This window comes from Mustela erminea, chromosome 4, assembly GCF_009829155.1.
Source record: "Mustela erminea isolate mMusErm1 chromosome 4, mMusErm1.Pri, whole genome shotgun sequence".
NCBI classification, from domain to species: Eukaryota; Metazoa; Chordata; class Mammalia; order Carnivora; family Mustelidae; genus Mustela; species Mustela erminea.
In genome coordinates, this window is record NC_045617.1 from 44,252,994 (window position 1) to 44,266,364 (window position 13,371).

A 13,371-nucleotide genomic window follows, 5' to 3' on the forward strand; every position below is an offset into this window, starting at 1 on the left:
GTGAATGTTCAAGACACACACACACACACACACACACATAATTTCTAAACATATCTGTCTTTGCAGTTTGGAGGGTAAGATCCTAAGGGGGGGAAAAAAATCACGTGCCTGTTCTGGGATTAGAACTACTTCAAATCCCTGTTTTGCTAGCTGTAGGATTCTGAGCAGGTTCCTTTCCGTCTCAGTAACCTGTGAAATGGGGAAAATAAGAGCACCTATATCATGAAAGTTCAGCGCGCCGCCTAAATAAATTTTACTGATTACGATGTCTTCCTGCATTTCTCAGAGTAGCTTAGCGTAAAATAGGAAATTAAAAGATCAGAAATGGTAAGATTTAAGCGAAAGCTCCAGGAGACAAGAGGGATTTAGCCTAACTTGCCAAGTGGCCTCGTCCAAACGCTAGGATTTTGATTAGGCCCGCGAGGCCGTGGTGACCTGAATACTACCTTGCCCGTGAGTGTGTAGAATATGCGCCCGCAGGGGTGGCGGCCCGTGGGTTTGACTCCCGTATTCCAGGGCTGTTTTACTCACCCGCCGCTCCCTCCCACCCCTCGCCAAATAAGGACTGAGTCGTCTCCGCTCCCCCCAACTTTCTCTCCCTTGGGCGTCGCATAAAGCTCGACTTGTCCCCATTCGGAGCAAAGCCTACGTCGAGAAGGCGTGGAGAGTGGCGGGGGCCAAGACCACCCACTCCATCCCTCCACGGCTCGCGTCACAAAAACTACAGTCCCCAGCGCGCCCCGCGAGCTCAGGAGGTCCCGCAGGCAGGGCCCGGCGGCTGCGCGGGGCTGTAGTTTCTCCCGTGCTGCGGCACAACCTTCTTTCTCTCCTCCGCGATCCAGGCGGTTACGGGCTGCTGCAGCTTTCCCCTGATTTCCGGGAAAGGCCACTTGCTAGTGGAGTCCTGCCCTTCGTGGGAGACGGCGCGCTGCCCTCGCCTAGAAGGCGGAGATGGGGGGACGCGCCGGGTTTTGCGCAGGGTGACGACCTCGGGCACGTCGTGCGGCGGTCCCCACCGCCGGCGGCAGGAGGGGCGGGGGGCGGAGGCCGCGCACGCGCGGCGGGGCCTTGGGCGGGGCCTTGGGCGACTGCAGCCGGCGGACGGTCCGCCGGTCGGCGGCTGTGTGGGTAGCCGCCGGGCCGGGTGGGGGCGGAGACGCGAGAGGTGGATGGGGGTCGCCTCGACCTCGGCCTCAGTCTGTAGTGGAACTTCAGCCACGCCAGCGGAGATGGTGTCCTGGGTGCGGGCGATGGGGGAGAAGCTGAAGCAGCGGCTGCGGCTGGACGTGGGACGCGAGATCTGCCGCCAGTACCCGCTGTTCTGCTTCCTGCTGCTCTGCCTTAGCGTCGCCTCCCTGCTCCTCAATAGGTAACGTCGCAGCGCGGGTCTGGCGGGCGGCTACTCTGCGGGGCTGCGGACGGGAGCCCGTGTTATTTCACTGTGTGGAGGCCGCCTGGGCTGCGCAACTGCGGCGCTTGCGGCCAGCTTCGAGGCCTTGGAAACAGCGGCCTCGGGGAGCTGGGCGGAGCGTCCGGGGCCGGAAGTGCCTGCCGGGTGGGATGCGTTCCAGTGCCCCTTTTGCTGAGGCCGGCCTCCCGAGACACTTGGCCCCGATTCTTACCTACTTTTCACCTGTTCCTTAAAACCTGGTGCTGCATCGTCGCTGTTTTTCAGAGGCGTGAAATCTCTCTGTGCGTCCCAATTTGAGACCTTGCAGGGGAGGTCCGGTCAGCTGACGAGGAGGGTTCCAGGTCCTGTAGCAGCCCCGGTTTCAGGCCGACTCCCCGAGCTGTCAGTACACGCATGCGCACACACAGGCATGCTTAGCCTTAGAGCTGAGGGCGCACACCCACACGCACGGTCTTACAGCCGAAGGGCGTGCGCGCGCACGCACACAGACACACACATACACACGCACAGTCTTACAGCTAAAGGGTGCTCATAGAGTTTTATAGCCGCATTGTGCGCACAAACACGCACAGCCTTACAGCTGAAGCAACGCCCAGACGCACACCCAGACACTTAGAGCCGAAGGGCGCACACGCACAGTCTTAACAGGGGAAGGGTGCGTGCACACACACAGTCTTACAGCTGAAGCACACACACGCACACCGTCTTCAGCTGAAGGCCTCACACACAGTCTTGTACCCGAAGCTTTCCCCAGAGGGTGGATGGTTAAAATGGATGATCGTAAAGATTTGTTGAAGTCGGAAAGCAAAATAGTACCTGCCTCAATATCTCTAAAATATTACAAAAGGGAAGATTGGAAGTTGAAATTGATAAATTCCCTTGACATTTTGAAATGGGAAGTTTCTTTCCCTGAAATAAATTTGATTTCCTTCAATTAGCTATTTCCAGAAATGGTAACGATGAAATAGGTTAGTAGAGGAGATCTTTTGTGTCAAATTATTTCCAGATTTGCTCTTGGTGGAAGGAAGACTTGAGATGCTCTACAGCAGCAGCATCTGCGTGATATTTTTTTCTGATGTTTTGAACTTGAAACCATCTCTGTTCTTCATTTTGCGTAGTTGATCCCTGGGGATAGGAATGGGAAAGCATTCGCTGGGAATTTGGTGATTTAATTTTGCTCTAAGGTAACCACTTGCTGTGACTGTTGGAGCTGGAATTTTTCCCTACCCATTTTGCTTTCTTGTTAATTGACTGGGTTAATAGGAATTGATACTTTACTGGAAAATATGCTTTGATTGTGATAGTAAGATGTTTGATTTTAGGAATATGGAGGAAGAGGAATCCTTAACAGAGTCAAATGAATTATTAAATACTTACTTGCTTTCTGTCATCTGGAAGGTATTCTAAGCTAGATGAATAGCTTTGGTATGACAGATAGGTGAACGTTTTGTAATTAGTAAGTTTGGTCCAGGAATTAACCTATCTCTTAACATATCTCTTTTGGTAGATGGGTCAGTTTAGGTGCCCAAGGTAGGACATGCAAGGTCAGCTTGAACTAGATTTCTGAGGTCATCTGCTTAATTATAGAGTTGAGTGTTCTTTGTTGTTAATAAGTCATACCATCTGATCTCTACCCTGTATCTTTATTTGTATTATGCAAAGAAAGAAGGGTATAATACATAAATATTATCTCTGATTGGTTGAATTTACGAGTGAAATTGTTTTTGCATACGTTTTTTGGTATTTTCCGTTGTTACTGTTGAAAGCAGCAAGAAGTGACCTTAAACATGATATAATTATCTTGACTAAAAGAATGGTTAGGTACCCTTTGGTGCCTGGCTGGCTCAGTTGGTAGAGCATGGGACCCTTGATCTCAGAGTCATGAGTTCAAGCCCCACATTGAGGGTAGAGTCTACTTAAAAATAAAATAAATGGGGGCGCCTGGATGGCTCAGTGGGTCAAAGCCTCTGCCTTCGGCTCAGGTCATGATCCCAAGGTCCTGGGATTGAGCCCCGCATTGGGCTCTCTGCTCAGCAGGGAGCTTGCTTCCCTTCCTCTCTCTCTGCCTGCTTCTCTGCCTACTTGTGATCTCTGTCTGTCAAGTAAATAAATAAAATCTTAAAAATAAAATAAAATAAAATAAATGTTTAAGTGTTCTTTTTCTAGGAAAAAGCTTTTGGAAGGTACGAGACAGTATATAGTGTGCTTTTCAGCATATTATGTGATTTTTTTTTAGAATATGTGTGTAGATTCATATGTACATACAAAGACGTATGTTTATGTATGCTTTGCCTAGCTCTGGAAGATTGTTATACAAGAAAATGTGGCCTCTTCTGGGAGTGAGGAATATGAGGTACATCTATTCAGAAATTTTAAAAATGGGGCACCTGGGTGGCTCAGTGGGTTAAAGCCTCTCCCTTCAGCTCAGGTCATGATCCTAGGGTCCTGGGATTGAGCCCCGCATTGGGCTCTCTGCTCAGCAGGAAGCCTGCTTCCTCCTCTCTCTCTCTGCCTGCCTCTCTGCCTATTGTGATCTGTCAAATAAATAAATAAAATCTTTAAAAAAAAAGAAATTAAAAAATATATATAATACAAAAAATAAAAATATTAGGGGTATAATGATGAAATTAGATAAGATAGACTTAATGCATACCATCAGTAAGTGATTTCTTGGGGCAACTGGCTGACTCAGAAGAACATGAAACTCTTGATCTTGACGTTGTGAGTTTGAACCCCACATTGGGTATAGAGATTTACTTTTAAAAAACTCTTAAAGTAAATGACTTCTACACAGGTATTTCACCAATTAGTTTTTAGAAATAACTTAAAAAGAAATTTTCAGGGGGCCCTGGGTGGTTCAGTGGGTTAAAGTCTCTGCCTTCAGCTCAGGTCATGAACCCAAGGTCCTGGGAGTGAGCCCCACATCAGGCTCTCTGTTCAGCAGGGAGCCTGCATCTCCCCCCACCCCCATACCTCTCTGCCTACTTGTGATCTCTGTCTGTCAAATAAATAAACAAAATCTTAAAAAAAAAAATTTAAAGAAATTTTCAGTTTAAAATCTTTAGTTAGTATGGAGGTTTGGAGCTTTCCTTCTATATGGTTAAACTTAGAATTATTTAAAAAAAATTTTTTTTTAAGATTTTTATTTATTTATTTGACAGACAGAGATCACAAGCAGGCAGAGAGGCAGGCAGAGAGAGAGAGAGGAGGAAGCAGGCTCCCTGCTGAGCAGAAAGCCCGATGTGGGACTCGATCCCAGGACCCTGAGATCATGACCTGAGCCGAAGGCAGAGGCTTAACCCTTTGAGCCACCCAGGCGCCCATTTAAAAAATTTTTTAAAAATTTTATTTTAAGTAGGCTCTACAGCCATTGTGGTGCTTGAGAATCACATGCTCTATTGACAGAGCCAGCCAGGTACCCCTGAAATTAATTTTTTCTCTTATAGTCTTGAAACTTTAAATCCTAAAGATCTTTCAAGGTATTATTTAGTATATAAATTTTCTTTCAATATGAATTAAGATCATGAATATTTTTTTTCAAAGATTTTATTTATTTATTTGAGAGATAAAGAGATAGCAACAGAGATAGCGAGAGATCAAGAGTGAGCCAGAGTGGGGACGAGAGGGAGAAGTCTTCTCCCTACTGACTAGGAAGCCCGATGCAGGGCTCAATCCCAAATCTCATTTATTCTAGCACCCCAGTAGACTCCCTTGTCAGTAGCCTCAGTCACCATTGATCAGTTTTGCTTGTTTTTGAATTTCATATAAATGGAATTATATGGTTCTTTTGTATCTGGTTTCTTTCTCTCATCTCTTTTGAGATTTTTCCGTATTGTTGCGTATGTCAGTACTTCAGTCTCTTTTGTTATTTTGCAGTATTCCACTGGGAATATGACATACTTTGTTTATCCATTCTTCTGTTGAAGGGCCTTTAACTTGTTTACAGTTTTTAGCAGCTATGAATAATGCTGCTATGAATATTCTTATATATATTTCTTTTGATAGACTTATTTCTTTTGGGTAGATACCCATGGATGGAAATGCTTATTCATAGTGTATGTGTTTGTTTAACTTAAGTAGATACTGCCAGATAGTTTTCCAAAGTGATTGTACTAATTTACACTCCTGCCAAAGCATTTGGCTATTCTGTCTGATATTGCCTGTAGGTTTAATTTAGTCATTTTAGTGAATAAATAGTGGTAGCTTGTTGTAGTTTTACTTAATTAATTAATTAAAGATTTTATTTATCTATTTGATGGACAGAGATCACAAGTAGGCAGAGAGGCAGGCAGAGAGAGGGGGAAGCAGGCTTCCTGCTGAGCAGAGAGCCCGGTGCGGGCCTCGATCCCAGGACCCTGAGATCATGATCTGAGAGGAAGCAGAGGCTTTAACCCACTAAGCCACCCAGGCGCCTCTCGATTTAGTTTTAATTCGTTAATTGTAGCTTAATTGTTAGCTATAGTCATTGTGTTGTACATTACATCCCTAGTACGTATTTATCTTCTTGGAAGTTTGTAACTCGACCACCTTTCTGCAGTTTCTCTCTCCTATGCTCCTCCTCTTGTAACCACAAGTCTGATCTTTTTCTGTGAGTTTTTTTCCTTAATATTTTATATAAAAGTGAGATCATACACTATTTTTCTTTTCTCTGTTTATTTCACATAGCATAATACTTAGCATATGCCTCTAAGGTCCATCCATGTTGTCCCAAATGATAGGATTTCCTAATTTTTTATGGTTTTTATGTGTGTGTGTGTATACATACCACAGCTTCTTTGTTTCTTTGTTTTTTTTTTTTTTTAAGATTTTATTTATTTGTTTGACAGAGATCACAAGTAGGCAGAGAGGCAGGCAGAGAGAAGGGGGAAGCAGGCTCCCTACTGAGCAGAGAGCCAGGACCCTGGGATGATGACCTGAGCCGAAGGCAGAGGCTTAACCCACTGAGCCACCCAGGCGCCCAGGTCTTCCTCCATTTTAAAAATGACTTCTACACAAAGCCATAACCTTAAAAAATTAACACTAGTTGGTTAATATCATGTAAGTCCATAATCAAATTTTCCTAACTGCATAAAAATTGGTAGTGTATCTATACTAATCAGGATCTAAAATAGGTCCACTCATTGTATGTGGGAACTATATCTTTCAGGCTTTTGTAAATCTCTTATAATTAACAATAAAAGTTGGCAACATTTTTCTATGAAGTGTCAGATAGTAAATATTTTAGACTTTTGGGCTGCATCAGGTTTCTGTCCCATATTCTTTTTTTTTTTCTTTTCTTTTCAAAGAATCGTTAAAAAAAAAATTGTAAAAACTTCGCTTAGCTTGGGAGCCATACCAAAGCAGGTGGCATTTGGCTCATAAGCCATAGTTTGTTTACCTGGATCTAGAACATTCCTCCTTACCTGCTTCTCTCCCCTCTCCCTACCACTGACTTGAAGAAACTGGGTCATTTGTTCACACTTTTGCTGTTAGGTTCCTTATAGTGTCTTTTTTTTTTTTTTTTTTTTAAATTCTTACCTGCATATTTTTTGTAGACAAGGTGTTAGATTTATAAATTTGATTAGATTTAGATCTTTTTGTGTGTGTAAGAATTATATCACATGAGAGGATAACTCCACACAAGATGGAGTCGCCTCACTTTTTGTGGATTTGGGTAGTGACAGCTAATAACTTTGCCCCGTAAACTTCTTTGGTTTTACCATTTATTATTCCATGAATGAGTTATTTCATTATAGGTTGCAACATGATGATTTTCTCATTTTTTTCATTCCTTATATATATTTTAAAATTTGAATTCTTTCTCTCTCTCTCTCTCCACTATTTTTCCTTCTAGAATTGCTTAACTTCACTTGTTAGGTCCCTTTAGTTATGGTAAAATATAGCTCAAGTTGGAAAAGAAGATAAATCTAATTACAGTTTTGCTTATTTTATTAATTTTTCAAAAACTAAGCTTATATTTTGTTATTTCCTCTTGTCATTGTTGTCTACTTTCTTGATTTCTATTCTTCTCTTTATTGTTTCCTTCCTTTTTATGTATTTGGATCCTGTTTTTTTCCCCCAATTTATTGTTTCCTTTCTTTTTATGTGTTTGGATCCTGTTTTTTTCCCCCAACTTTATGAATGCTTAGGTTGTTGGTTTTAGTATTTGTCTCTGATTGATGCAGGGTTTCTCAACATCAGCACTATTGATAATTTGGGCTAGATAATTTTTTGTTGTGATGGCCTGTGCATTGTAGGATATTTAGCAGCAATCTTGGTTTCTAGGCACTTGATGTCAATAGTGCACCTTCCCTTTCCCCCTCTCCACAGTTCAGACAATCAAAAATGTCTGCATATACTGTCAAATGTCCCGTGGGGGGGCAAAATACCCTTGGTTGAGAACTACTGGATTAATGCATTTAAGGATGTCTGCATATACTGCCAAATGCCCCGTGGGGGGCAAAATACCCTTGGTTGAGAACTACTGGATTAATGCATTTAAGGATATAGATTTTCTTCTTAAATAATACCTTAGTTATTGCTTGCTTTAGTTAAAGCCCACACATACTGCATGTAGTATTTATTGCCATTCAGTCTAAAATCTGACTGTCATTTGATCTACACGTCTGCAGTTCCTAATCGGTAATTCTGAAATCAAAAGCTCTGTGAAGAAGTAATTTTAACCCTAAGTTTGTACCAATTACATTTGATGACAAAACCTGATCTGAACAGACATGAGACTATTTATTTAGTCTTTTATTTATTTATTTAGTCTTGTCTCTCTTTTTTTTTTTTGAGGTCTTATTTATTTGACACAGAGAGAGAAAGTGAGAGAGAATAAGCAGAAGGAGCGTGAGGCAGAGGGAGAGGGAGAAGCAGGCTCCCCACTGAGCAGGGAGCCTGATGTCCGGCCCTGAGGTCATGACCTGAGCCAAAGGTAGATGCTTAACTGACTGAGCCACCCAGGCGCCCCTATTTATAGTCTTTATTTCTGACTTATTTCTTTCTTATTGCTATTATGTTTTGTTGCAGAAATATTAATATCTAATGATGGAGTACTCCATTAGATCTCATTGGGAGTGTTCAAGTATATATGAAATGTGTATTATATAACTGTTCAAAAATCCTAAAAATTCTGAATTCTGAGTCATGACTGTCTGGGTCAAAATTATATATGGTAAGCAGCTGCGAACAAGAATTTAATAATTTCGTCTCTGAAATATCTCTATAATTTGAGTTAGTTTCCAAGTATAAGGTTCCTTTTTTTAAAAGCTTGATGTCAGGGGCACCTGGGTGGCTCAGTGGGTTAAAGCCTCTACCTTCAGCTCGGGTCATGATCCCAGGGTCCTGGGATCGAACCCCACAGGGGGCTTTCTGCTCAGCGGGGAGCCTGCTTCCCCCCCCCCCGCCCCGCTTCCCTCTCTGCCTGCTTGTGATCTCTGTCAAATAAATAAGTAAAATCTTTAAAAAACAAAACATAACTGGATGTCAAGTATGCTATTTTCGGTGGAGTGAAGCTTTGTATACAGGAATGAGAAGAGGGGTACCTGGCTGGCTTAGTCAGTAGAGCATGCAAGTTGTGAGTTCAAGCCCCAGGCCCCGTGTTTGGTGTAGAGGTTACTGGGGGTGAGTGTGTGGGGGATGGAATGGGAAGAAATAAGAAAACTGAAAGAAAGTAGAAAAGTGAACTGGGGCCAGATTGAAAGGGACTGTAAAGATTTAGGGGGTTTTATTTTATTCTGCAGGCAATATTAAGACCAGGCAAATCATCTAGTTTGGGGCCTCAGCCTTTGTCTCACAGATTTTATATTTACTTGATCACTGTTTGTACTGTCTATAATAGGTAAGCACCTCTACACTTGATCTTAGCCAAAAGGCCGAGAAGCGATATGCATCTTCACTTCACCTCTTCTTAATACTTGGTGCCGTATATTTCCCAATTCTGAACTTCCAGGTCTTCTGTAATCCTTTCTATTCTGTACTGCACTTGATAAATTGTCCTCAGTTAGAGAACTGGGATAGATGTGGAACTCAGTTGTGTGTTTCCTTTCTCTTAAGGATTTTCATCTTGCACTGCCTGGAAATAGTTACCATATATATATATACATACATATATATATATATATATACACACACACATATATGTGTGTGTGTGTGTATATATATATATTTTTTTAATCAGAAAGAGTGTGAGCACAAGCAGGGGAGCAGCAGGCAGAGGGAGAAGCAGGCTCCCCACTGAGCAAGGAGCCCGATGCTGGACTCGATGTCAGGACCTTAGGATCATGACCTGAGCCAAAGGCAGCCGCTTAATGGGCTGAGCCACCCAAACATCCCACTGTGTATGTTTTGTCCTGTTTTATAGTTGTTTATGGTGGGAAGGCAAGTCTAGTACCAGTCATTCTGTCAAGGAGGCAGAAGTCTCTTACTCCTTTGGAACATATGCCATTTGTCTGTTTTCTCATTGATATCACTCTCCAGATTATTTGTGCTCGTTTATAGCTGACTTTGTTTTATGGTTTATAGCCTTCCTCTCCGTTTTAAATCCTATCGCCATTGTAGGTGACTTCAGTGCTTGTGTGATTCCTCTTTAGCCTCCCACTTGGGTCAGCATATGGTGGCCCTTGTTAATCACCAGAAAGAGCTCCACCTCTGATCTTAGAAAGCAAGTATCTTACTTGCCGACCATCAGCTTCTTTCATTCATTCAATAACACCGTACCTAAAAAAAAAAAAAAAAAAATAACACCGTACCTGCTCCTTGACTTCTCAGTCTCCTGACTCCTTTGCTTTCTATTTCTTCTCTTCTGTTGTCACTTACCTATGCAGTTTAGAGTTGGTCTAGCTTAGAATCCACGGTTCATCACTTCAGCTACTCTGTTGCCAGTGTCCTTAACTCCTTTCTGTCACACTAACCTGACAAAATTGAAATCTTGGATCAGTGATGCTGCTTGGTTTTTCAATGTTTATATCTTGGTTACTGAATGCTGCTAGAGAAAATCCCAAACCTGTAAATCTAACTTCCCAGCAGTTCCTCAGAATAGCCTTCTCATTGCATGTGCCCAGTGGCTCTTTCAGAACTTGCCCAGTCTGCTAGAACTTCTGATCTTAATTGCTTTTGCCTTTCTCTTTCAGCATCTCCCATTTTACATAAAGGACATCATATTGCTTTTCATCCTCACTACTGAATCTACAGCTTAAGTGCATTCTCATCCATGTATTCTTTCTCTCTGGTATTTGGAAAGAGATATCTCTGGCTCTTATTTCTCCTTTTAGGCTTTGAAACCCAACTATTGCTAACTTCTCTAGGACATTATTAACTCAACTTAGCTCTTCTCTCCTATGTCTTTTTCTCTTATCTCCTTCTGTGCTGTCAATATTTAAATATGATTAGGTTTTACTAAACATTTTTGGTCTTTATCTCCCTCCAGCCACCACCTTAGCCTGTTGTTCCTTTAAAGAGAGAATTATCCATATTACCAATTTACTTCTTTTAGTGGGGGAGGGGCAGAGAGAGGGAAAGAGAATCTCAGGCAGACTCCCTGCTGAGTGCTAAAGCCTGACACGGGGCTGGATTTCATGACCCTGAGACCATGACATGAGCTGAAACCAAGAGTCAGATGCTTAACTGACTGAGCCACCTAGGCATCCCCCAATTTCACTTTTTTATTTTCAGTTCACTCTTCATAAATCCACTGCATTCCATTGGCATTCTACTAAAACTGCTTTTGCCAGTTCATCAGTGCCTTTTTTTTTGTTGCTAAAACTTCTCATTCTCTCACTTAAATTTAAAAATAATTTGATCATGTTAACTAATTCATCCTTGTTAAATTTTTTTTTTTTTTTACCTTGACAGCCTTTATGACTTGATTCTTTTTCTTTGTAATTTTATTTATTTATTTGAGATAGAGAGCCAGTGTGCACATGGAGGGGTGGGGGTTTCGCATGGGCAGAGGGAGAGGGGGAAGCCAACTCTCCACTGAGCAGGGAGTCTGATGCGGGGCTCTATCCCAAGACCCTGGGATCATGACCTGAGCTGAAGGCAGATGTTTAACCATCTAAGTCACCCAGGCACCCTTCCCCTATGACTTGATTCTTGTTTTTTTGGTTCCCCTACCCCCCAGCTCTTCTAATTACTAGATTTCTCTTGCTCTGCTGATTTCCTAAATGTCTCTCTTTTTTGTCATTCTACAGCTCCTCCCTGGTCACTTCATTTATTCCCATGATTTCAATGATCTTTATGTGATAATCTCCCAGTTTTTTTCCTTACCTCATATTCTCTGCAGAGATTTAAACTACCCAATATTTAACTGCTCATGAAATTTTTCTACTTGCTCTGTTGTTTTTATTAAGATTTATTTATTTTAGAGAGAGAAAGAGTGAGTGTGAGAATGGGCAGAAGGAGAGGGAGGGAGAGAGTCTCAGCAGACACTGAGTGAAGATCCTGGGCTCAGTCCCAGGACCCTGAGACCATGACCTGAGCTGAAATCAGGAGTCAGATGCTCAACCAAGTGACCTACCCAGGTGCCCCCGCTGCATGCCATGTTTTAAGATACTTGAAATTTAGCGTGTCCAAAGAGAAGTGATTTTTTACCTATCCTTTCTGCTCACATTAATCAGCAACTTAGTCCTCTTAATTCTTCCTCCTAAATGTTTTCAAGATTATCAGCTTTTTTATCTCTAAGTCTCTTCTCTATAAGCGATCTTTGACTCCTGTAGATTTTTTTCAGCTTTCTTAATTAGCCTGCATGTTTCCAGTTTAGGCTATTCTCCATATTGTGACCCAAGTGGTCCTTTGATTATAAAGTCTAGCAATACTACTCTCCTTAAAACTTCTAAAATTCCTAAAATCTTAAAAATTCTTCATTGCCTTCAGGGTATTACTCAAGACTTTAAGTGGTAGATGACAGAAACTAAACTCACACTATATTGGCAAAGAGTGGAATCATTGGAAGTTTATTTAAGTGTAGAAGGAACAGGAGTGTAGCTGGGCCTCAGAGACCGGTAGAACCTGGATTTAAAATACAACCGATAAGTTTTTCACTTTGTTTTTTCTCTTTCTGTGGACTGGCTTCATTCTCTTCTCACTACATAGTGATTTGTGAATGGAAGAACTAGCACCAAAGTTTGTGCTTTATATAGTTACCAGTTAATAAACATAATGTGGTAATTGGAATTTGAACTGTGTTGTTGGGGATTGGTGTTTTACAAAATCATGGTAATGGAAATTTATGCTTATCAGGACTGTGCAATATGAGGACTGCCTGTATTGAGACATGTTAACATGACTTATTTTATGACACCATATTATCTCACTTCTGCCTGTGGGTTTTTGTTTTGTTTTGTTTTTTTTTTTTTAAAAAGCTTCATCTTAAAGCCAGTTCTTCCTTCAAGCTGTGCTCAGATCTTAGTTGGTGTAGTTTTCCCAAGTTTGAATTCCTCTGCCTCTTCCCTAGTCCCTCATTTCTCTACCCCATTCTCTTCTGTTGGATTTCTCCTACTTATTCTTTTAAGTTTTTCTATAGAGTTGCTTTCTTTGAAAAAGGATTTTCTTTCCTTTTAAATTTGGGTTGTATATTATGCCTGAGGTGTTCCCTTGTCATGTATTGCTTTCTCTGTCTTAATAAAGTATACATGCTCACACTGTATTGTACTCATTTACTTACCTATCAGACAATGTTTTCCATGCATATAGAAATCATGGCAGTGCTGTTCCTGACTGTATCCCTACAGCCTGTTACTGGGTGGCACAAAATAATGGACACTCAGTATTAGGTTTTTTTATTTAATGAAAGGTAATCAGAATTTTGATGAATACTACCGTATCATTGGAAGGTATTTGGAGCACTGTAGTATAGCTAGTCAAACATAACAACCTACGTACCAAATTATAAAATATTGAGAATTTATACTTTCTTACACTTTAAGTGAAATGTACATTTGATAACATGCATTCTGTGATCCTTATAATTAAATAAATAC

At 41.6% G+C, this 13,371-nt stretch overlaps 1 protein-coding gene across 6 annotated transcripts in view; it reads left to right on the forward strand.

Annotated features, from left to right (window-relative positions):
- Positions 1 to 1,073: 1,073 nt before the first annotated feature.
- SNX14 (sorting nexin 14) overlaps positions 1,074 to 13,371 on the forward strand; it is a 94,347-nt gene continuing 82,049 nt past the window's right edge. For all 6 annotated transcript variants that reach the window (XM_032339128.1, XM_032339122.1, XM_032339126.1 and 3 more), the window contains exon 1: positions 1,074 to 1,369. In XM_032339128.1, the coding sequence (XP_032195019.1) occupies positions 1,170 to 1,369 (200 nt within the window). In that variant the 5' untranslated portion in view covers positions 1,074 to 1,169. The remainder of the gene's footprint in view (positions 1,370 to 13,371) is intronic.